At 39.5% G+C, this 26,376-nt stretch overlaps 2 protein-coding genes across 2 annotated transcripts in view; one reads left to right on the plus strand and one right to left on the minus strand.

The window, feature by feature from the left end:
- Window positions 1-2,431: 2,431 nt before the first annotated feature.
- LOC119744639 (actin-depolymerizing factor 8-like) lies at window positions 2,432-17,128 on the plus strand. The gene is made up of 3 exons (XM_038220686.1): window positions 2,432-2,612; window positions 10,566-10,885; window positions 13,918-17,128. Exons 1-3 carry the CDS (start codon window positions 2,610-2,612, stop codon window positions 14,093-14,095), a joined length of 501 nt encoding a protein of 166 aa, XP_038076614.1. The 5' UTR covers window positions 2,432-2,609; the 3' UTR covers window positions 14,096-17,128.
- A 3,716-nt stretch (window positions 17,129-20,844) lies between these two features.
- The window catches only part of LOC119745762 (cytoplasmic dynein 1 heavy chain 1-like), a 118,599-nt gene continuing 113,067 nt past the window's right edge, over window positions 20,845-26,376 (minus strand). Inside the window, exons 88-91 of the mRNA XM_038222353.1 lie at window positions 25,737-25,797; window positions 23,983-24,079; window positions 23,336-23,363; window positions 20,845-22,485 (exon numbers count right to left, since the gene is read on the minus strand). Of these exons, the coding sequence (XP_038078281.1) occupies window positions 22,339-22,485; window positions 23,336-23,363; window positions 23,983-24,079; window positions 25,737-25,797 (333 nt within the window). The 3' untranslated portion in view covers window positions 20,845-22,338. The remainder of the gene's footprint in view (window positions 22,486-23,335; window positions 23,364-23,982; window positions 24,080-25,736; window positions 25,798-26,376) is intronic.

The raw sequence follows: 26,376 nt of genomic DNA on the forward strand, positions 1-26,376 counted from the left end.
ACAGTAATGCATTAAAATCTTTACATTTTGTTCAAATGTCACGCGAGTCACCATGGAATGGCTGATACTTAAGTATACGTACATGTACATGCAGGGTTACGTTATGCGGGGTACGTACGGTGGGATCGCGGTTTATTTCGAAGCTTCACTTGATCGACTCTCGAGCTCGCTGTCATTCTGCCACTACGCAATGTTTGCTGGCTGATGTTTAATATCCGCGCCGGTATTTTTGTAAGGAGGGTTGCCTCCTCCTTCCCCTCTTTTCGCTCTCCTTCCTCTTTTTTCCTTTCTCCCCCCCCCCTTTTTTTGTGTGGAGTCAATTGGACGGGGGGCACGTGCCCCCGCGGCGCGGCCCACCCCTGGACCCGCGCCTGCTTACTGTGCCAATATTTGGGTGCCTAACTTTGAAGATTTCAGGTCAACATTAGTCAATGTTTTCTTACAGAAATATCAAACTGTATTGTCGTAACTGTATGATATTACGAAGCACGTGATTTATTTAAAAATATGATCGGAACATTAAAATCTATAAGTGATAGAGCCAATTCGGAAACGAAGCCGAGTTTTTAAAAAGGGCCGTCAATGTCGTCATGTTTACGTGAGCGTCGGGAATAATTGTCAGGTCTGGGAACCAGACTACCGTGACACCGGCGCAGACAGCATGCGTACCGCGCTGTACCGTACGATTATAATCATTGATCTCCATATATGGAGATCAATGATTATAATGCATATTTATGAAAGAGTTAAAAGATGGCCAATCGGGAATGTCATGCCTTATTTGGCTAAAATGGCCTCTCGCCACGCCCTTTGAATGACGTTCACCAGTAATCCTGTATTTGAAAATCGGTTTGTCAGAGGGTTACCTCCAAAAATATTTAGAATTTACGTATTTTGAAATTTAGCACATGTGATGTAAAGCATTAAAAGAAAGAACTTGTTTCGAATTTCGAATCTCAAGAATGTCACGCGAGTCACACATGATGTATGTCACGCGAGTCACCAGGGGTGGATCCAGGAATTTTCGCAGGGGGGGGGGGGGTTTCATCAGCCAAAAAAATTGAAAATGTACACACGTTTTTTTTCTCTGGACACTCGCTTCCGTAAAATAAAAACGGGGGGGGGGGGGGGGGGGGGGGGGGGGGGGCGGGGGGCGGGGTGGGGGGGGTGGGGGGGGGGCTGGTACCAATTTCAATCGGGGGCGCTGTTCAAATTCGACGATTATTAACACGTTACAGAATGGTGTACCGTATTTTGAACAGGCGGACATTAGACCAGTATAATGTTTTTGGGGGTGTCAGGGGGGGGGGGGGTCGACTTATTCTTCAGGAATTTGTATGAGAATTTTTTTTTTGACAGAGCTGGGAGGGGGTTGACCCCCCAAAAAAACCCTCTGGATCCGCGCCTGGTCACAAGCCAGGAATGTTCAATTTACATGTAATATAAAGAAACAATGCCATAGGCCCTATTAAATTATAGAATTCGAATTAAGTCTTTAAAAGCATTAGTTATGTAACAAGAAATTGAATCAGTTTTTTTACAAATGTATATATATAATGTATAATTGTCAGGTCTGGGAACCAGACTACCGTGACACCGGCGCAGACAGCATGCGTACCGCGCTGTACCGTACGCGTAATTTTTTTTCCTAGGAGGGTTAGGGGCAATGTCATGAATAATTCAGTTTTTCCTTTGAATCATTGCAAGAATTAGGTTCTCGTTCTATTTTCCCCTTAAATTAAAATTATCTCAGTGATAAATTTGGAGAAGAAAAATAGCTGATGAAAATGAGCAGCGACGACGTGGATTCGAACCAGGGATCTTTGTATCCATAGCTCATCTCCCTATCCACTAGGCTGTGTGGTAGCTCGACGACAACCGTTCTTTAAAATGCTTTAATGTATTGTAACTAGTTGAGTAACTAACAACAATGCTATTGATGTCATTGTCCGTTCTCATGGATAAACATGAATTATTCATGAATTGCCCCTAACCCTCCTAGGAATAAAAATTACGCGTACCGTACGATTATAATGCATATTTATGAAAGAGTTAAAAGATGGCCAATCAGGAATGTCATGCCTTATTTGGCTAAAATGGCCCCTCGCCACGCCCTTTGAATGACGTTCACCAGTAATCCTGTATTTGAAAATCGGTTTGTCAGAGGGTTACCTCCAAAAATATTTAGAATTTATGTATTTTGAAATTTAGCACATGTGATGTAAAGCATTAAAAGAAAGAACTTGTTTCGAATTGTGGTACTATTTTAAAGTTATTTTGATTGTTGAACGGTACGGTACCGAGTCTGATTGTTCACAACAGGCTTTTTGATTGGTTTAAATATGACGTACTAGAATAATAGGAAAACAATTGTCCAATCAAACATCCGTTTGTAAAGAAATATTTTTACTGACGATTTGTCTACAATATTCATACGCGCCGTGAACCACACACGCCATTGCGATATCGCCATCATTAAACTATAACGCACGTGAGATCTACCGGCCCTTGCACATACGATCTAGGCCTACATAAGCACCGAGCGAAGCAGGAAGTGTGACAAACTTGGAGATTTCTCTGATTTTTTAGACGAAACTTTGTTTCTCAAAATGGTGAGTAAAATTTATAGCTCCATGCTTTGATCCTTAATAAACATGAAGCATTAGAACCGGGCGTTACAGTTAAAGGATGATTTATATTTTTCACAAGTATTGACGACGTTGCCTCGACCTCGATCATTTTGTCGATTATCGATGCAATATTTGGTAGGGGCCCAACACTGTCACTGCAGAGTAGTACGCCCCAACTTAGTCAGAGTAACTTGATCCCAACTCATCGCCTTTTTTAACATTCGGACATGGTCTGGCTATAGTATTAGTAGGCATAGCACTCTGGCCGACTGGCCCAACATACAGTCGTGACAGTCTGCCGTACGCACGTAGTGACCGCGGTAACAGGTCATCTCGTACCTTGGGCAACTCGTACCTTGGACAACTCGTTCCTTCAACTCGACGTCATTATACCGAGTCGTACCTTGGACAACTCGTACCTTCGGCAAGTCGTACCTTCAGTTAAGACGACTCGTACCATCACGCGTAAGACAAGTCGTACCGTCAATCAGGATAATGATCCGAGGCTGAATAAAGTGGACCGTAACTCATTGGAAGTGGACTGCTTATTAATTAGTCAAGGAACCACACACTAAGTCGCGCACGTACAGTGTACATGTACTCTACTTTTTATTCTGATGGTACGAGTCGTCTTAATTGAAGGTACGAGTTGTCCAAGGTACGAGTTATCCAAGGTACGAGATGTCCAAGGTACGAGTTGTCCAAGGTACGAGTTGTCCAAGGTACGAGTCGCCCAAGGTACGAGTTGACTCGAAAGCGTGACCGCGACATATGATGTAGTGCACTTTTCAAGATCGTCTCATTTTAGAGTCAATAAACCAATCAAGATTATTTTTTCTTGTGTGAATAGTGTGTCATTTCTTTTATATTTGTATATTTTTAAAGTACATAATAAATAAAATGCAGCGACAATAATCGAAGTTATAAAATACACCATCATTACGCGCTACAGTCACGCAGGATCTTTTATTCCCTTCGCGCGCAGCTCAGAAACGAAGCGCAAAACCCCCTATTTTGAAATGGTCTTGGACAGGCCTTCCGCTCCTTGTTTGAGCATGAAACTTCCAAATATGGTAGACATGACCTTTGACATTATCATCACACTTCTTTCTTGGAGCTTACCCGTCAGTTTCGAAAGTTTGAAGCGTAGATTTTGTGCAAAGAAAACCCTCCCGTAAAAATTGAAGTTTCCACAATTTCGAGAAGAAAGAGGCACCGCAATATTGTGGAGAAGTTGCTCTATCACCTCATCCTTACAGATCATCAAATACTTGAGTGGAAGTCCTGTCCATTTGAGAAAAAATACAGCGAGTTTTTCCTTGCGTCAGTTTTGAAAATGACAAGAAGCGTGACCAAACGGTGTGTATACGGATGACGCTGTCGATGTCGCGGCGAGATTCTCGCATCTACTTGAGCGATTGCTGGCCAAGTTTCTGAACTAGTTTATGATTACAAATCCCTGGTAAGAAAAAGAAGTGCTTGGTGACTTTCGTGGAGAAGATTGAATTCTATTTATTCTTAAAACGATACATTTTAGGTGACTGAAAAAGGCCAAACAAATCCTTGAAAAACACGGTCAAAGTTGAGCCGTGTGAAGGGAGGCATGAAGCATGAATGTAGCAGCCTTGGTTGAGCATTGCACGTGCACGTAACGCGTTGTGTGTGGGCGCTCTTATCTACGACTGTTTCATGCGAGGGGCGTTCTGTTTGTGCGGTATGCGGTTGTGTTGGATTGATTCAGTTTCGTGAAATCTGCGCAGCAAACAGCACATGCATTTTGGCTAAACTGTGGCTGTTGTTATTTGCGCACTTACTCCTTGGACTAACTGAATGGATTTTATGACAGTAATTTTTTGTAATGTATTGTGAAATAAACAATTTACCCACGGTTGAGAAATCATGTAAACAAATATTTGTGTTATTTTTTTTTCTTGAAACTGTGATTTATATAACAAAATGTAAAGAGGCAATACAAAAGATAAAACAAGCAAGGTTCTGTTTTGGATTAGGTTTGTAATTTTAATGAGCCGGACTGATTTTAATTACTACATGCATATTTACATAACGAAGTCATCATTAAATATATTAAACAATTTGCTTAATGATGTAAATCACTTCTTTTCTCTAAATAATTGTTCCAATATTCAAACACATAGCTTGCATATATTTTTCATCAGAATAGGGTACTCGGAAATGAAGATATAACGTTTACGCATATTAATTAGCTGCACAAAGCTAATTTGCATAATTATGGAGGTATTTACTTCATATTGGGCTTGTAGACCCGTCATGATAGAGAAAGCCTACATACCAAATTTCATCACAATAGACCACTTAGAACTAAAGTTATAGTGTTTACGCATATTAATGAGGTGGACTTAGTCGTTTTTGCACCATTTCCAGTGTTTCCATTCTTGAAATTGGGAAAACGGGCACTTTTGACGGTCTGAGACACAGCCATACAAAATTATATACATTCGGTTTTTGATGTAGTACATTTCCAGGTGGCCATTTTGCTAAATACTGTGTTTGAAATACTATTTGAAGTAATCTACATATTGAAAGTGCTGGTTAAAATTTTTAAAAACTCCTTTTTTGGGCTTTTATTCCATTTTTGGCAGGATTTCGCTAATTTTGGTGAACTTTAATTTACCATAACTCTGGAATGCATTGACCGATTTTCAAAAAAAAAAAATAAGTATTCATCTTTCACATAGCTCTTTCAATTGGCACTGTCTGTTTACATATTGCACAATAAATAATTGTTTGTGTGCTATGCCTAGTATTAGTAACAGTAGGGTCCAAGTAGGCATGTCATAGCAATTTAAAAAAAAAATGGGTTTTCTGTTTACATTTTTGGAAAGATCTTGGAAAAAGAAGAAAAAATCTTTTTGAATGATAAATTTTGATCAAATGGTTTTTGAAAAAGAGCGTTTTCAATGTTACTATTTTGACTAGCCCCACTAGCATGACTAGTGTGGCCGTCGGTATGCTGCGCTGAACCTCTGGCCACACACCGTGGTACCGCGCGCTACTGAGGACGAAGTTTTCATAAAATTCAGGGCGGTTTCTTACATTCTCAGTTTCTTACTTTCTTATGGTTGTATTCTATGATGTCTCACCTGTCACTTCTGGGATGCTTCTGGTCTAATGATGTTCCATTTTCCTAGATATTCTTCAATCTTTCTGGAGCCCATATGCACTCGTGAAACGTCTGGTGGTGGCAGCCATTTTGAATGTGACAAGAGATGACCTCAAGCTGTGACGTCGCGTTTATGCAAATTGCTTGTCGAGTTTGCGAGGGCGCGAGTTGCAAATGCAACGGCTGTTTCCTGTGCCGTAGATCCTGAAAAGAGATCGGTGCACGTGGCCCCCTGACGATAAATGCAAACCAAAACTGATCTTGTAATGATCTTATCGACCATTACCAGGTTCGGATGGAGGGGTTTTGGACTCTTGCGGACTCGTCTTGGCTTTACATGATTACTATCTTTATTTACACATGTTACATCGACATAGAAAGGTCATGGCTGAATGGCAGCCATGATGAAGCATGGTCTAAACATTCCCACAATGCAATAGGGCATATGGGCTATACCATTATGAGCCTAAGGGGCGCTAGGTATTTACTCCACAGTGCATTCTGTATAGAATGGCCCGCTACACTCCCCCCTCCTTAGACGAAGTTTACAGTAAGAAGAGTGTAATAAATCTTGTTTACTCCTCAGTAAATCTCTCAGTTCAGTGGATCAATGTGCAACCCTACAAATTACAAGTGTTCAAAATTCACAGCTTTGTCAATCCTGGCAATAAAGTGAAATCAATTTCAGTACAAATCATCTTTTCCCGTAAAACAAGTCTAACATGGAAAAACAGCAAATCCTGAATATGCCTATGTTAACATGGTTAAATGGCAAACAATACTCAATGTGTGCAACTACATGTACAAGCAGACATGCGCTGAACAATCAGATGATAGGATCATCATTTGCAAATGCTGTACAGATCAAATAATGTTGATCACAGTTCAAAAAAAAATTCAGTCACGGTTAGTACTGAGACACTGACAGGTTTATCCATTCTTGAGTCAGACACTGCAATCACGTAGGCTCAAGGAGACTTTGGGTACTCCTCCCCGCAGCTTTGGGTTGTCGCCATACTCCAGGTATTGGCTCAAGGAGACTTTGGGTACTCCTCCCCTCCACTCGAGTTAACTGCCAGATGATCCGATAGACACAATGAAACAGGATACTCTGCGTTCACTAACAGCTAGTTAATCATTCCTCTTGACGATCAATGACAATGATCACGATCAAATTGAAAAAAAAAATTGTGACGAAAATACAAAGTGATCAAACAGTTTCCTCATGATAAAGGTCAAAACACACAAATGCTTTTTCGACAATAAGTTATATGCCTAACAACTCAACTTCTGGTTAAACAGAATTTGCATAATCAACGTGATCAATGAGTGATGTACATTGTTATACACTTAAACTAGGTGAACATATAACAGTTACAGTCAGAGTTCACAGTTGACACAGTCACATGACTTTATAAACCGATGGAAAACTAAACAGTCACCATGGTCACAACAGTCAAATGGAGGGCACGAAGGGCTGAATACATGCAGAACTTTAGACGATCATCAGTCGACGAAAAACAGTAGGCACGAAGAGACAGGTTCTCCTCCCCTGGCAAAAGGTTATCGCAAACGGTGCTCAAAGAGATCAGCTCTTCCCCGGGCCAAACTGGGTGAGGCCAAGGTTAACGCAACCGTGCTCAAGGAGCTGGGTACTCCTCCCCTGGGCGAAGGGTTGTTGCCAAAACAGTAATGTTTCAAAGTCCGAAGGGACGAGTTGTTCACACGGGGGTGACCAAACATAGTTAACAGAGTCCGACGACGGGACGAGTTGTTCACACGGGGGTGACCAGACATAACAGAGTCCGAAGAGACGAGGGGGGTCCAAAGACGAAGGGACGATCAGACATTTTACATGCAAAAAGGGTACATGCAAAACTGACAGTCTACAAAAATGGAAGCGATCATATGCATGATGATCTTCACAGCGAATTTCCGGACGAAATTCGGAATCAAGTTCACTCGATTAATCTATGATGATCAATGTCCAACAGCTGGCAACAATCAGCCAAAACAATCAACAGCATGAAGTTGCAGAACTATTTACATAACTTGTGATGTAAGCTCGATGATCACGACCAGGCAGGCGTGTCCATTGGAATGTGCACAATGCACAGCACGTTGCTTCAGCGTGTCGAATTCACGGCACAAAACAATCCACGAAAATCTCTCCAATTTTCCCCCATCCTGCCGACTACGCCAGTGTAATGATCTTATCGACCATTACCAGGTTCGGATGGAGGGGTTTTGGACTCTTGCGGACTCGTCTTGGCTTTACATGATTACTATCTTTATTTACACATGTTACATCGACATAGAAAGGTCATGGCTGAATGGCAGCCATGATGAAGCATGGTCTAAACATTCCCACAATGCAATAGGGCATATGGGCTATACCATTATGAGCCTAAGGGGCGCTAGGTATTTACTCCACAGTGCATTCTGTATAGAATGGCCCGCTACAATCTTAACTCCCTCAAACCGACCCAACCCAACCCAACCCAACAAAAAATAAAGTAAAACCGACCCGAACCGACCCGACCCGAAAAAACCCGAAAAAAAACCGAATTCCTTGCTTGGACAAAGTGATCACTTTTTTCTGCCTGTCCTTACCCACGTGGCATGAATTCTTTTGCAAAACCATCATCTCTCTCTATGTCATACTCAGTTGGTTGATCGAGAGTAACTCCGCTTATTGAACAAACGCATGGTATCATCTAGTCCGAAAATTTGGGACTCTCAATACTGTGTATGAGAGTCTCAAAACTTAAGGTATTGAAAACATGCAAAAACAAGAAAATAGACGGCACAACTATAGAATACAGGGCCACTCCTTTCTATCCGCACATCCATGACTGCGTGAATGAGCAGTCGGTTTTCTATAGCGCCCTCTATTGATTAAAATTTACTTCATGCCCACCCTGCATCCGCGCATCCATGCATCCAAGACGGAATTATGAGTGGGTCAGTTGGGGTTGGTTTTAGATAAGGAAATAAAGTAGTGGGTAAATACAGTAGAGGGTCCTGGGGTAAATAAAGCGCCCTCTATTGATGACTTAATGCTCATCCACCGCGCATCCACGCATCCAAGACATCCCAAGCTGTCTCACTTGGTATATATACTACGTACTTGTCAATAATTCACTCTCTATAGCACCCTCTATTAATCACAATTTACTTCATGCTCATTCAACTCTTTATACCGCCCTCTATTTTTTGATACATCTACGATCACACCAATACCGTACCCGCATACGCATAGGAGAAGTCTCATATACCAAAGTTGCTTTGTTCTCAAAATAGTGCCATTCTACTCAACGACCCCACTACAAAAAAAAACCTCTTCCGGCGTGGCCCTGCATTCTATAGTTGCACAAAATGCATACCGTGTGCATGTTACCAAAGTATGCCAAATTGGTGGAGCGTTAGAACGGAAGGTAGTAGAGCTAGCTTGGACCCTACTATTGACAGACCATGTCCGAATGTTAAAAAGGTGATAAGTTGGGTCCAATTTAATCGGACTAAGGTTGGACGATGTCTTCATTGCATGACGACTGAGTGAGGGGTTGAGATGGCCTAGTGGTTAAGAACAGTCTGGACTCGTGCTCTGGTGTTTCAGAGGCAACAGTGGCGTGGGTTCAAGCATGGAAGCCTGGGCCCGGACACTTGTGCCCTTGAGCAAGGCACTTAACCATTATTGCTTCGTCCTTTGGAGGGGACGTAAAGCTTGTAGGTCCCGTGTGTTGTATAAATCACACGTAAAAGAACCCAGCAAACACTGTACCCAGGCATGCAACTTTTCCTCGGATCCGCTGATTTCCTCGTTTTTTACTTGTCATGAATGCCATTACAAATTGAAAAACACTGTACAAAATCTAGTTTGGTTTGGAGTTTCCTGGTTTTTTCCCCCTAAATTCCCAGTGGCATGCATGCCTGTGTACCCTGCATGATGGCCACACATCCTGGTCACCTAGCAGTGAGGTGAAATAGTCAAACTTTAAGTCAAAATTTTAGTTACGCTCAAACGTGTACAACAAGCGAGCCTCAAAATTTCCGGTTGAAATTACTTGAAAAGTAGACCATTGAGGAACTGCCAATGTTATGTATTTGTTTTCTTTGCTAGTATTTAAGAAGGTTCATGTGTCTCCAAAACGTTAAAAAAAACTCTGAATGTGAAAATTGGAAAAAATGGCGGCGCCAACCGCAATGCACGCTGGTAATGTGTGACCTGCAGATCAACTTTTTGCTGTCGGTCGCATGGCCAGCTTGGCAACTGTTGCTTGACTTAATTAATCCTTTGTGTGTAGTGCACCCTCATGGGTAGGATTTTGAAGGATTGAGGAAGTGGTCAAAGTGAGAAGTACTTAACATATGAACTTCAAATTTGGTTTGTGTATTGTTCTTGGTAATCCTAAGAACCCTTTTGCATTTGGGGCCGAAAGGTCAAGGGTCAAGGTCACAGTGGCTAAAACAAAAGAAATTTTGTCAGCGCGATAACTTGAGAAATACATTACTTTACATGCTGTCAATGAACGTTCCATGTGACCAAGGTACATGTAAGTTGATGTTAAAAGAGTGGTGTTATGTCATGGGAACAGTCACGGTTGCGGGGCATACGTGTTTGTAAACACACCTGACTTGTTTTTAATCAGGTTTTAGCATAATTTTTGGCAATTTTGTTCAGTCACTGTGAGTCACACATTATAATTTTTGTCGCCTTGCCATGTGGCTACTTGTGGTTCGATGCGGTAGACTTACCAGCCTCCTTCTCTTCTTTGTCTTTCATTTTTCAGTCGACTCGTACTCTTTCAGGCACAACCGTTGATCCGGAAAGCAGAGCACAACTGGAAGCATTTATACAGACTGAGAGACCAACTGCCAAGAACCCGACTACCTGGATGCTCTTTGACATTGGTAAAAAATGTCAGGAGGACAAAGATCATTGCATTAAGCTCAAGGAAACGGGCACCGACGCCGAACCCTTTGACAAAGTCGTATCAAAACTAGTGGAGTCTAGTTATGGATATGCTGTGATGTTCTTCCTTCCAAACGAGGAAGAAAAAGCGCTGATCGAAACCTCGAAGGAATCCGTTTTCCTTGTTTTCATCTTGTGGTGAGTACATTTTATCATGTTTACTTCTGCCGGGTAGGGCCGTGTATTAAAACAAAAGGGGTTTAATTTTACAAAGTTAGTTGGTCATGTAACTACAAATTTCAGTTGAAAGTTAATAACTTTGGGTAAAAGTAAAACCTGATTTTGAAAAAAAGAAGAAAAGTTGCATATTTCCTTGTATTTTAAAATGGCCAAATTGTATTCATGCCAATCAACAGAAGCATTCCAGAGCTATGAGAAGTTTAACCCTAACTGCCCTGAATCCTTCAAAATCCTCTTTGGGTCATTCCATGTCAAATCACCCAATGGGTTACACCCCACCCCCTTCAAATTTGCTCATATTTAGTATGTGGGGTAATTTAGGCTGAAAAAGCTGAAATTTTAAGTTTTAGCGCCATCGGACAAACGGTGTTTGTGCTACCGCCCCCATTGTTTAGCAATTTTGGTCAAAATGGGCGTGGCTGCCAATTTTCAAATGACCATATCTCCATAACCTGTAAGCCAAATTTGTTAATCTTGGTTTCATTTGAAAGGTAACATCATAAAAGGAATCCAAATTTACCATTATTTTTCATGTCAGGGTTATTTGAAGTATAATGACCTTTTGACCTTTACTTTGAACTTGAATTTGACCTTGTGGATCATGTGACCTTGAGACGAACTTAAATGAAAATTAAACCCCAACATGTTTTCTACAAAATATAAAAAAATTGGGTGTATAATATTTTTTGTTTGGTTTCTAGCTCATGTCAAAGTTGGCTGGCATACGTGTTGAAAAATGTGATATCCCTATACATGAACATATTTCAGGGACAAAAAAATCCCTACTTTAAATCCACTAGTACACTGCATAGGGATATCACATTTTGCAACACGTTTGCCAACTTTGACATGAGCTAGAAACCAAACAAAACATATTATACCCCCATTTTTTTGATATTTTGTAGAAAACATGGTGGAGTTTAAGTTTCATCCAAGTTCGTCTCAAACACGGGTGATCCACAAGGTCAAATTCAAGGTCAAATTCAAGGTCAAAAGGTCATTATACTTCAAATAACCCTGACATGAAACATAATGGTAAATTTGGATTCCTTATGATGTTACCTTTCAAAAGAAACCACGATTAACAAATTTGGCCCACAGGTTATGGAGATATGGTCATTTGAAAATTGGCAGCCATGCCCATTTTGACCAAAATTGCCAAATAATGGCGGGCGGTAGCGCAGAAACCATTTATCCGACGGCTATAAAACTGAAAATTTCAGCTTTTTCAGCCTAACTTACCCAATAAACTAAATATGAACCAATTTGAAGGGGGTGGGGTTTAAATGTTAAAATTTTTTGGGTGATTTGACACGGAATGACCCCTTTGCCAAAGTGGAGGAATTTAGAGGATTGGAGGTTACATGGCAAAGGTGCGTTACTGATTTCATAGGATGCACTTTGTCAAGGTCTTGGGCCGGACCTTGTGTTGTGGGAAATCTTTTGTACGTACGGACACATGTGTGTGTGAGCAGCGCAGTATTATGTGCCAGGGGAAATCCCGATGGCAATGTCTGTGCCCAACGAGCAATTCTACTGGTTGACCGCGAGTAACACGGCCGCACAGACTTTTGTGCCTTGGGCCGCCATGCATCATGGAAACCGATTTTCGATTGAACTTTTGTTTGAAATTGTGGGAGAAATGATGGAAACAAAGTGTCCTAACGATCTTTTTTTAAAAACTTCACGCTTTTAAGTTGCTGAAAGCAAGTCTTTGTTGACATCGCCAATTGTTAGCCAATAGGAAAATTCATTATGCGATATTCCACCAATGGCCACGTATGTTGTCGACTTCACATCGAATCGGATGGCCGCATGTCTTTTGTGGCTTTTGTTCAGCTCTCATGCACATACACGCAAGACTGCAATTTGCTCTAGGCGTCGGAGAATGTGATCATTTTCCAAACATAAAAAGGAAAGTTTTTCCAGTGAAATCTTAAAATGACATTCAGGGAATTCTTTGTGGAAAATTATGGGGAAGTTGACAATGATTTTTCAATTGATATTGCTGCAAGAGGCCAACATGACAAATCACGGAGAAGCGTAGAGAACGGCAACTTGACAGTGATTGAACCATGTTCCTTGCTATAAAACAGGTCTCAAAAATCATCCCAAAACACTTTGATTGGGGACCGCTTACATGTAAACATGTACATGTATCGTTCCTGACATGCATTGGCTCCAGAAGAAAACAAAATAAATTCTAACCATTTGACCCGACCTAAGGTTTTTTTGTTTGGCCTAAGCACATTTTTGAGCTCACAATTCGAGTAGAAAACCTCTAAACTGACAACTGAACAGCGTCTTCCTGAAATGACATTACATTAACAGCACCCTCAGTTGTCCGGAAAAGCATGGAAATTGTTTTAATTAATGTTTCAAGAAGTGCATTTTCCCAATAAATTTAACGAAAAAGGGATGTCAAATGTTTTTCATACATTTTAAGAAGAGTAGAAATTTGCACAAAATTCACTTCATGGCCCCTTTAAACCTAACTCCCTAGGCCTTTTTGCTAGGATGTAGTCTCAATCCTGCAAAATCCTCCAATTAGCCTCATGGAAAAATAGCATATAGCCTCAATCCTGCGAATTCCTCCGTTATTTCTTGAATATGGTCCATGGAGGGGTGACCACTGCCTGAGTCCTGCAAAATCCTCCGGCTATGACTGTCAATAGGTTGAGGCAGAGGCAGTGACATCCTGGAGCAGTGCGGAGGATTTCAAGTATAATCAAGGACTAAATTTATGCACGGCTGAGCATAAACAACACAAGGTCCAGCTTAAGACCTTGACACAGTGCGTACTCCGAAATCAGCAACGCACTTTTGCCATGTAACCTCAATCCTGCAAATTCCTCCAATTTGCAAAAAGGATTTTGGAGGATTCAGGGCGGTTAGGGTTAATAAACGTATTAAAGTTTGTAATTAATGCAAAGAATGGAATAATTATGGGAGAGTTGAAAATACTCACTTTTAAAAAATTTCCTTTCCAGGACTGATGATAATGGGCCTGTTAAAAAGAAAATGTTATATGCAGCATCTGGGCAAGCCCTAAAGACGCTTGTATCAGAGAAGATCAAAGTTTGCATGCAGTGCAACGACAAGTCAGACCTGGTGAGATCCAACATATTTGAAGAAGTCAAGAGAAAGAATCCTCACTTGTTTCGTTAATTTGCCTAACTGCAAATTAACATGGAACAGCATGCTTGTAATGTAATATCTGTGGGACAATTAGAAACATATGATACTTCAGTTTGTTTTTCTTCAAAACTCTTTTGCAAATAATGGTCCCCAGGTCACACTGTGTAAGAGGTAACTTAGAATCCCGTTAGGGGACATCGATAACATGGAAAAATTGCTATAAGATCCCTTTGTGGTTTACAAACAAATTGATGTCTGATGTCTTGTATGCACAAGAATAGATCAGTCGGCAGGTACACTTGCTGTTTTGACAACTGGGTTAGTCTTAATCAGACTAAAAAGTAATTTGAATGTTTGAGGACTTTTTAAACTCAAGGTCTTTTTTTTTTTGCAGAATGATTCCAAATTGATAATGTATGAGAAATTTGATGCCATTGTGTGTGATGTCATGTACATGTAGGCCAACAGCTTATTGGAGAATGGAACACACTAACAGTATAACTGATGTAAAGAAAAAGAAAAAAAACAACCCAATAAATTGAAAAACAGGGGAAAGTCAAATTGTAAGTTGTCACTTTGATCTACCTTTTCGCAATCAGCAACCTTGTTCTATTTGAGCATTTTTCAATCAAATCACACATTTTTGTTAGAGTTAATTCATTTTTGTTGGGCGGATGTGAGGGAGCTGAGGAATTAGTCTTCTGGCCTGTTACTTTTTTTGTATAAATTATGAACCCTTGTCTATTTCTTTGCTTTGATTCTGTCATTGCTTTTGTTACCAAGATATTTGGCAGAGATTTGTTTAAAGAAACTAGATATAAAATTATAAATCTTTGTAATAGTGAATGAGATTAATGCAACCTTCTCATTACAGTGTATACAGAGGAGAGTAATCTGTTAAAAGTCGAATGGTGTGAATTATTGTGAAGTGGAATACAATTCAAAATCAATCACCTGTTACTACATGTACCTGTTTTTTTTCTATAAATGTAAATAATCAATATACTGAATTTGATGGTAGTATAGTTGCATGTGAAATCTGATTCTACCAAGACAAAGCGCGTCAGAATTGTCCAATGCACATATGTGAAAATCTCCTGACATCTTCCATAACATTTCAGGATAAACTATCTAGATGTTTCCCGCGACAAAATTTAGATGCCATTTCTGAAGTGGAACTGTGCGTTTGGCTTGTGATCTAAAAGTCAAGGCGTGCATGCACATAATATTGTGTAACCCTATTGGTCTAGGACCATTGAGTGTTTGCATGCGATCTGTGCTGCATGAGCCTTTTTCCACCTCCGTAATGGCTTCATATTTACACCGCCTAATCAGTCTGTAATCGTATTTTTAATACCTCACCTTTTTTAAGTCCTCACATTGTAACACCAAGCTCTGCAGTATGAGTTTGGTCCAGGCGTGCGCAGTTAAGCCAGGGGACCCCGCCCAGTTTTCCAAAATATCAAAACTATCAGAGCTGAGGGGCAGAGTGTTCATTTTTGGTTTTGAAGTTTGAGCATGTGACTTTGGGTTGAATTCAGTGTTGCATTTTGGAGGATTGAAGAAGATCTCATACCAAGAAAATCTGCCAGGCTCAACTCTTGCAACTTTGTGTGCTTTAATTCAATCAGTAAACATCTTCACACAAAACGGCTGTGTGAAAACAAAATCAGCTTTCAAGGTTTCTCGTATGTATCATTTAAAATTTAAATTCAGGGACAAAGTAATCTTGAGTTTGGTTGCACTGATCATTACGGAGCTTTGGAAGTGCTTGTTAAGACTTAAGACCCAGAGTTATTGATCTCGGGATAACGTCTTCCTGGCATTTCCCCATTGATTATCTGAACTGTTGAATGGGAGTGACAGGAAACTGGCATCATGTTTAGGCACAATGATTATCTCACGAAGACACCTGTTAAGCTCTAGACAATTTTCAGCTTAAAAGTATGTCAAATGAAATCAACTCGATGAGCAAGTTTGCTCTTCCAGAGCTCCGTCATTATCACAAGTCTTTGATTGTAAGTTCTTTTATTTCTCTGTAAGCTTAAACATAGGGTATATCATTTGTCATTTATGCATTTGTTTTTCGTTTGAAGCAACAAAAGTGCTAAAAATCTAAAGACGGGTACTTAACAACTAACCTGATGAAGTTTTAGCTCTGTGAATGCTGTACATTCTGAAAAAAAACCCAGTATTCTAAGATCTCATTTTCAATTCAAAAGTTATAGTGTCATGTTTTGAATTGTGCCCAAAATCAGCGTCCAGAACATGTTCAGTTCTCATTCAGCGGATTGCAACTACGCGATGTCAGGTGCTAAACTGACAAATAAGAGCAAGCGCGTGTATGTTGTGTTTCAAATGCTTGTGCGCGCACCCATACACATATTCGCCGAATTGCGACTGCTAACAGAAATTTCAAAAAATGCATTACTTGCTTGACACATTTTTCGAAAAGGCCTTCTTTATTTTTTTATTCAAAATGACAGCACGCCAGAAAGAATAATTTCACAGGAAGTTTGCTATCTTCAAACTAAGTATGCTCTTCAACGATAATTTTGTCAGTTACTTTTTGGATATCTGCCAATGATATACGCTATAATAACTTGTGTTACAATATTTGAATTTTTAAATCATACAAGAAGTCATATTATGTTGGTTTGCTTATTTTTTCTTTTGTAGATTCAATAATTCTTTTCAAATAAAGTGGATTTTTTTACAAGCTTGCATGTAGTTCTGTATGTAGACATATAAGTTTCATTTGTAAGGGATATGGGTACCAATACTCCCCATTGTAAATTTAGGACATGAAAATCATAGTTGTTATCCGCTATAATCTGCTACAGTATCTACTAACTTCAGAATTGTACACCGCATATAGTACCTTAATTCTCTTCCGACATGATTAATTCTCAAATAAATTCTTGGTTATGGATTTAAAGATTTTTTTTGGTAATAACTTGTACTAATTATTTCTTAATGTAACACAAATGTTCCTTTGATACCAGTTCACATTTATCAAGCAAATTGAATTAAAATCATCTGCTTTGCTAGTAAACAGTCAAATTTGTCACCGTTGTGTTTTATACATGTAGTTTTGATCTTCATGTGTATTCGTTATTGGATTCTCCCTTTTAATTTTTTATTTTTATATACTACCATCCTTTGAGTCTCCATCCTTCAAGTTTGTTTTTCGCTTTACGTCGGTTTCATCTCTCTCAAATGCATGTAATATATTTTTTACATATCCCTCACATGAATGCAAATTGGGGCAGTTTTATTTTTAGATGAAGTGAACTCAATGGGAGGGGAAAATCTTGAGATAGGTGGACACAATACGATGGCACAATTTTGAGATTGACACAAGGGAGGGCACTATTTTGAGATGGTGGACACGAGGGGACTTTTATTTTGAGGTTGGGTGGGCACAATAGGAGGGCACTATTTTGAATTATAACACCACCCACAGATTCTGTGTCTTGATTGGCGGAGAGTGAGTCGCATGTTACTTTCTAAATTTGCTATCTTTCTGTTCACGGCCAAAAGTACTATACCCGTAGCAACCAAAGAACTATACCATTAGCAACCAAAGTACTATTTCCACGGCGCGGTATTTGTGTGCAAATGGATGCTTGTGTGCGCGTAGCGTGTATTGTTCCAAAGAGTGTCGCCGCAGAGTTGGGTTCAAACATTTCGTGAAGGGGTAGTTTGGAAGAGAGAAATACATTTTCCACCAATTTTGTATTAAAATTGAAGTTTATTTCAACTGTGTTCAGATTTAAATAATTTAAAATATTAAAATCAAGCAGAATCTGTGGGTGAAGTGTTATAAAACAAATATTGAATGCTTTATCTCGTGGTGAAGTAAAACTAGCCTCCCTCGATGATCCATGGACCATAATGGTGGACACAAGGGGAGGGCACTATTTCAAGATGGGGTGGACACAATAGGAGGGCACTATTTTGAGATGGTGGACACGAGGGGACTTTTATTTTGAGGTTTGGTGGACACAATAGGAGGGCACTATTTTGAAATGGTGGACACAAGGGGAGGGCACTATTTCAAGATGGGGTGGACACAATAGGAGGGCGCTATTTTGAGATGGTGGACACGAGGGGACTTTTATTTTGAGATTGGGTGGACACAATAGGAGGGCAGTATTTTGAGATGGTCACAAGGGGAGGGCACTATTTTGAGATTTGGTGGACACAATAGGAGGGCGGTATTTTGAGATTTGATGGACACAATAGGAGGGCGGTATTTTGAGCTTTGGTGGACACAATAGGGGGGCGGTATTTATGAGATAGGGTGAACACAAGGGGAGGGGGCTTTTTTGAGATTTGGTGGACACGAGGAGGGGACTATTTTGAGATTTGGTGGACATGCAATAGGATGGCACTATTTTGGGTTTTGGTTAACACAAGGGGAGGGGACCATTTTTAGATTTGGTGGACACAATAGGAGGGCACTATTTTGAGATATGTAAGACACAATAGCAGGGCAGTACTTAGATATAGGGGGCCATAATGGGAGGGCAGAATAGGAGGACACTATTTTGATAAGGTGGACAATAGGAGGGTGCCATTTTGAGATATGGAAGACACAATAGCAGGGCAGTACTTACATGTAGATATAAGGGGCCATAATGGGAGGGCACAATAGGAGGGCGCTATTTTGATAGGGTGGACACAATAGGAGGGCGCTATTTTGAGATTTGGTGGACACAAGAGTAGGGGACTATTTTGAGATAAGGAAGACACAATAGCAGGGCGGTACTTAGATATAGGGGGAATAAATGGAAGGGCACAATAGAAGGGCACTATTTTGAGATTTGGTGGATGCAATAGGAGGGTGGTATTTTGAGATTTGGTGGACACAATAGGAGGGCGGTGTTTTGAGATGGGGCAAACACAAGGGGAAGGAACTATTTTGAGATATTGAAGACACAATAGTAGGGCGGTTCTTAGATATGGGGGGGGGGCCATATAATGGGAGGGCACAATAGGAGGGTGCTATTTTTGAGATAGGGAAGACACAATAGCAAACGGTACTTGGATATAGGGGGGTATAATGGAAGGCCAGTATTTTGACGGATGGTGGACACAATAGGAGGGTGCTATTTTAAGATATGGCAGACACAATATGAGGGCAGTACATTGTATTTGGAGTGGGTATACTCTCATCTTCACCCGGATTTATTCGCCCAAAAAAGTGCCTTTCTGTTGTGTCTGCCATGTCTCAAAAGGTTCATACATGTGATGTTATCCCTCCACCCACATTTTTGTTCTCTGCATGCACAATTCATGGGGAATATGCATTTGTACGGGGAATATATGGGTGCATTTGTTTTTAATAATTTTCTCAAGATGGTAATTCCTCATATTCTAAAGTCTATAGTTGCTCATGTTGCAGTGATGGATACGACTTAATTGCATGGAACATCATGTTCTCTCTCCTGCCTACATTCTCAAACAAAGCAGGATCTTAATTACTCACCACTCTACTTTCAGAAACATTTTCCACAAAACCATGGGCAAAACCATGTTGAGTAAAAATGGACAGGTAGCCCTTTTTTTCCAGTGGGCACACTTGTTTTTTTATGAATTGAAAAATGGGGAGAAAAACAAAATTTGGTCAATATATTTTGCTGACTGAAAAGAAAGGGATACATGTTATCTTTTCACTTAGTTTGGGGTGTTGTGCCTCTCCAAAAAAAAACTTTTCCCAAAGATGTAAGCCATCAGCCTGGGGGTTTGGTTGGTATCAAATTAGGGGAATAATGCTCATTGCAATTTTTGGCAAGGTATGCACCCCTGTAGTTGGAAAATATATGATGATAGCATTGCAGCGGTGGCAGCTTTTTGGGTGCTATCACTTTTTTTTTTGAAAAATGGCAGCCAAAACATGCTTGTTTCCACATATAATTAATCCGGTTCAAGCATATTGGCGGCCATTTTGAATTTTTTTTTTAAAAGTGATAACACCCAAAAAACTGCCACCGCTCAAACTGCAAAGCTATCACACATTTTCCAATTCTAGATGTGTACACCTTGCCAAAAATCGCTATGAACATTGCTCTTTTCGATCATTTGATACCAGTGGCCCATTTTTTGGACCGAAGCTGATAGCCTAATGGCTGATGTGTGGTATCTGTAAAAAAGACCTCATGTTCAGAAGAGTTAGACAGGAAACAATATTACGGATGCACCTCTGTTGGTCGGATCTAGGTTCTTCCTGTGGGCCAATTTCCTTGTGTCCCTAATCAGCATTCATTCATTGCCGACCATGCACGTAGTGTGTCTTTCCTTTGCTATTTCCAGTTTGGCTCTTTTTTTCCTGGTGACTGTATTATCCTTATATTTTAGATAATGTGTGCGGCTGTTGAATTTTTTTCTGTTCTTGTCCAAAGTACTCTTGCATCCATTCTTCGTAGAAGGCCACTAGATTTCCATTTTGGGATGGGTTAAAGAATCACAATAGACTGTGTATTTTACATCATCAGATTACTCCAGAACAAATTTACCAAAAAAGGGAACAACTGATAATGAAAATACGAGGGGAAAAGTTTTATTAAAAGCTCAAGTTCTTCCAGTCTGGCTGAACAATTTGATAAACATGTTGCTAATTTAGAAAACAGTCTAATTCATGTGCAGCATTGCAGTACCATTTCGGATCTAGCTGAAACGGGAGAAAAAAACACTACAGTTCCTCATCTGTGTCATCTTTTTATTCCAACAGGGAAGTGAATCAGATTAAATAAACAGCAACAAAATACACGTTCAGGAAAAGAGTGACTTGCTATATTCTAATTTCTTTATTGATCATTACAGACATTCAAATACTCTTTGCAGCAGCACATCTAATTCAACTTGTTCATGCACAATTAATCCATTATTATTTTTTGCAATTTATGTTAGAATTTTCGTTTAGAACAGCTTACATCACTAGTATCATAATGCATTAACCTTTGCCATCTAAGCTTACTGATGTGAAATCAAATGGAAAAACTGGTGAAATGGAAATTTTAGTTTTAGTTTTATCACCTTCATAATTCAACTTACTAATATCAACCAGACCAACTTCCCTGTTAATAAATGTCTTTGATTACAGCATAAATTCCCCAAATTGAACAATTAAAAACAGTAACTGCAAAGATCTAAAAAAAGAAAAGACAAAAAAAAAACAAAAAAGTCTTCATATTCTGTTTTGACAACCTACTCTATAATGCATTCTTCATGCGCCATGCGTTTCTTTTTTTTTTTTACTATTATTCCACTGTAATAAGGTGATCGAAAATGAGTGGCATCCAGACACAAATTAAGAGAAAAAAGTCAAAAGTATTTGTCGATTTTTCTAAATTAAAATTACAATCCAAAACTTGCCAATTATAACCCACAATTATTATTTTTTTATTATTTTTTTTAACTTTACTTTACTGTTAAACCTCTCAGCAAAAAACTACCGAACTTGTCCTATATTAAAGCTACATTCCAAATGTTTTCCACTATACTTTGTGCTTTTTCATTTTTTTTACTTTATGTCATGCATTCTAATCATATTCACGACATAAGAAATGAAGCATTTATAACTTTCTCTTCTAAATTCAAACATGCATCAAAATGCATAAAAAAAAGTAAGCAATGATTTTGAATCTTGAATTATTTTCTAGAAATCTGTTCCGAATAAGCATTAAAGCGTCTATTTATTCCAGTGTATATTTAAGGCAAAGATTTTTTTTTTTTGAAATTACATGTACTTTATTAGTTTTTCTCAGCTGAATTTAATCATGCAAGCAAATCAAAATCCTATGCACTGATGAACAATAATATCAAGAATTTTCTCAACTTTATTCTTCATATATTCCGGTGACCAAAATTTAAACATTACTGCAAAATTACAATGTAGTATCATTCTTAAGAGAAACTTCACTTCGTATTATGCTTAAAAATTACCCAAGCTAACTGTTCGCACAACACGGTTACAGTATGAACCAGTTCGTTCTTAGCAATACAGCCATCTTACACAATACACCACACTCTATAAGACTACAGAAAAGTAGCTCCCAAAACACTTCAACCCCAACATAAAGTCTACTTCAAAATATAACCCTGCAGAAACTTTACCACTAATGAAAAGTGAACAATGCTTGGGAGATGGAACTGAACAATTAAATGGTCACAATTTAAATTCTGACAACATCAAACTTGTTACATGATGGGAAGTTTTACTTAATCTTTCAAGAGCGCAGTGACCAAAGTGTCTAGTCTGGCTTGTCTTAAGCAGACAGCCCATTGCAGAGCAGGGCTACGCCTCTCTCGTAGAAGCTGTGTCCCTTGCTGGGGCCTTCCCCGTCACCGCTTTCGATGTTGACGGTGAAAAGGAGTTCAGCTCTGGTCTGGTTCAGGTAGACCGGCAGCAATACCTTGTTGAGAAAGGAGGGAACAGAAATCAAACAAATAAATATTATGAAATTTGAAAATAAATTGATTTTAATTTTTTGTTGGTAATTAATTTTTTTTTTGGGGGGGGGAGGGAGAGATTGACTTTTCGTGGACCTATGTTAGTCACGATATAAGAATCGTCAGTTCAGTAATAGCCCAATGTTTTTGTTAATGGGGTGAGGGCAGTTCTAGGTCAGTTATTGAGTTTGCAATTTTTAATGCAAAAATACTTAGGCCAAACAAAATAAATGGTGCGTTTACGGTAACGGCCTGAAAAAAATCCAGGTAGGTACGTAGGGAAATAATTTTATTTTTTCAGTTTTTTTTTCATTTTAGACATACATTTGCGTGTTCTTTTGCCATGTTTGAAACTCACTAAAGATGTACGTAAGGATCGTTTCTGTTCAAATGTAAGTCATGAAGAAAATAGTCCCAGAAACATTTGCAAAAAGTGCTCATTTTTGAGGTCGGCAATTTGGCTCAAAAAAATCCAGGTAGGCAGAATTACCGTAAACACACAATTTTTTTTGTTTGGCCTTATAATTTCACTACATGACAGTATCCATACTGTTTTTTTCTGGCTTCTGACTGGAAGAGCACCGGAACAGCAAACCGGAGATCGCAGGTTCAAACCCTGCTCCGATCATTTTCTTTGTACAACTTTAAAAATTATGTTTTTCTTAATTTGATATTTTCATGTTTTGTAAATGAGGACTTTTCAGTCCATTTTAGGATCATCTAGAAATGGAACGGCAAAAAACTCCTTACTACCCCCCCCCAAAAAAAAAATAAATAAAAAAAATCGGAACGTCAAATGGAATATGATTTTACCTTGGTTTTACTTGCTTGGGAAGTTCCTCTGTAAAAAGGGAAAAAAACAAAACAATGTTTTTTATTGTACAGGGTGAGTAAAAAAAACCAAACCCAAATGGCAGGACCAATTTTTGAATGAACTTTTGCCTGTAGCACTTTAAAAATCTAGGATATGAAAGCCCAAACCTTTTTAAGTTACGGAATTTTGAACACAAACACCGTTTTAAAGTTCTGTCAACGGATCACAAAAAAGTAGGTGTTCTTTCAGCAAAACGAAAACAATTCACCTGCATCCCTATGAGAATTGTTTTCGTTTTGCTGAAACAACACTTACTTTTTTGTGATCAGTGGACAGAACTTTAAAAGGTCAAGGGTGATAAATAAGATCTTTTAAAAAACCCAAAGCATGAACATTTCGAAAATATTGCAAGTTGATGAGCATAATAAAATGAAAATTTTGGTCAACTGATTATGGGTATTATTATTGGGTATAAAAGATACACAATAGGAGTCTACGACTAGACTAGTCAGACATGAACCAGCGAGACTTGCACCCTTGCTTAAGTCAGTTCTCCTTTGTTGTTTACTGTGATGGTTTCCAGAGTTTCTGAAATTTTATTTGTTTTTATTTTGATGAATTAAAAGTGCTCATTGTAACAGCTTACCGGACCCATTTGAAGACGGTAGGCGGCAAGTCTGTTGAGATAACAGATGTGATGTACAGCTTGTTGCCCTTGCAGTTGGCTCCTTGTAGTTTCAGCCCTGGAAGGAATCCAAGAACAGACATTCAGTATTACATCTACAAGTTGTCTTTGTTGCAAAGGACACAAGACAAAGAACAAAACTCCACGGACTGGTCCCAGACTGGACTTGGATTCTGTTTGCCAAATATCGCAGCCGGTCCCAGACAAGTGCGGTCAAGCTAGCACGATGATAGAGAGCGTTACCAATAAGACGAATCATTTGGTACTTGACCAGAGAAAATCGGAGCATACCTCACGCGCGCCCACTTCAAGCTAACGAACGTATAAACACTGCCTTATGGGGTACCGGAACAATGGGAGGTACCCCACAAGGAATGCCCACCGACTTGCGGGGTACCGTTTTGGTACCCCACAAGTTTTTCACAAAGAAGATATATGGATTTTACTCAAAAACTAGGAATTTCCAAGGTGGGTTGATCCGTCGCAAATGGAAGAGTTTTAGAAAAGGGATATTAAGTCCGAATTTTAGCCCAGGAAATTAATTCTGGTTAAAATAAGAGCATTTTAAAATTAGTGTGCGACATTGCAAAATGTTAGTACACGAGAACAAAGGAAGTACCCCACTTCTATGCCTGTGTAAGCTAGTGTGTCAACATGGTATGTGTGGAATTTCTCCGGTCAGAGTGCCGAAATTTCCAAGGCTGGATTTGATTTATCTCGTTGACAGTGTCCTCTACCACTGCAGTGGCTTGACTGCCTCGCCAGGGACCAAGACTATACTTGAAATCATGCTAGCGGTGGTAATGTCCTAGATAATGACATTCGGCGGGATTTTTTTGGACTACATGCACAAGTACCCCCTCAACGGTGAATGGCAGAGAGGCTTGAAGGACCAGTCTGGCGCCATCTTGCCTGTGATGCATGATGGGCTTGTGCAGTACTGGATTTTGAGAGTGCACGGTATATCGTCACAAAAACATATCTTGGTATTTGGTATTACCGGTTACTCATCCAGGCAGACTATTATGTCATCAAAAATAAAACACTCAGAACAGGAGGTGTCAGCAGAAATCCAAAGGCCCTGATGAATGGCAAGTAAGCAAAAATATCTGTTTTAAGCATGTGAAGTCCAACTCCCACGATTTTTGTCTTATCTTGATACCAAGACCCCAGAAAGAATTTAAGCAATTATCCATACAGTGTGCATAACTCGTTTTTTCTTTCTCACTTGTAAGGTCTTTTTCACACATCTGGCCACATTTTAGAGATAATATTGTGGCGTTGAATTTCCATACCGAGTGTTCCGGTATTTCAACAACATCATTCGGTATTGCTCGGTATCAAAAAAAATATTGTCACTATATTATATTATTGAAATATCGTCCAAGCCTAATGCATGATTTACAGAGTGTATCACTGCAACACAGACATGATGTTTTAATATTTAGCGTTAACGTCACGTCTCCAGTCTGATTCTCACCTCTGTGCTTATTGGAAGTTCCATACAAGGATGGAATGGGAACCAATCTCCACTGACTTATGTAGATTAGGTAGTGTGCTTTAAATCACTCTTGGGAGAATAAGGCATTAAGGAGTGCATTCAAAATTACAAACTAATCAGATGAAACTGTGACAGATAAAAGTGGACCCCAAAGTTATAGAATGACCCTCGCATTTGATCAGATCATGTCAATTAGCATGAATGAATACCGCACCTGTAACAGCAAAACTGCAGTCGTCCATCTTGAGCTGTTGGCCGGGATCCGAAACTGTCACCTAAAAAATACAACAACAACAAAAACAAACATAAAATTCAAATATTGACTGCTTTGAGTAGTACAACAGGGAAATATAAAACAGAGGTACATGTAGGCTAGTTATACCGTACAACGAGTTGAGGACGTCACTTTTTAAGTTCTGGAAGGAGTTTCTACATGTCACTTGGTGGTCGGACGGTCGGTCTGTCTGTCATTCTGTCTGTCCGAAAATTTACCAAATATTTGACCAAACATTGACAAACTGCCATGCTGTCATCAGTAAATGCACTCTTGAAGAAAGTTTTCGCAACCCCGGGCTTTGTCTTGATCTTGTCTTGATCGATGCACATGCCCGTCTATTTTGCATATGTCTGTCCCCGGGATTTTTGCTTGGGACGGCGGCCCGGGCTTACATACGCACAATCATTTCATGCAAGACTTTCATGCAATACGGCCAGAGATTATTGTGCACTCGCACTTGTTGTTTTGTAAAATCTCTACCACAGATGCTGCAGAATTAAACCAAAAACAATTTCTATTTGAGATTAACTGAAATTTCATGTTGCCAAGCTTTCCCTTGACAAAATGTTTGCCCTCA

This window comes from Patiria miniata, unplaced genomic scaffold (genome assembly GCF_015706575.1).
Source record: "Patiria miniata isolate m_02_andy unplaced genomic scaffold, ASM1570657v1 HiC_scaffold_7, whole genome shotgun sequence".
NCBI lineage: Eukaryota > Metazoa > Echinodermata > Asteroidea > Valvatida > Asterinidae > Patiria > Patiria miniata.

Excerpts from the sequence above, each read along its gene's own strand:
- LOC119744639 (XM_038220686.1), top strand. Across the intron at positions 10,886-13,917 it reads TTCCTTGTTTTCATCTTGTG|GACTGATGATAATGGGCCTG; the intron begins GTGAGTACATTT and ends TTTCCTTTCCAG.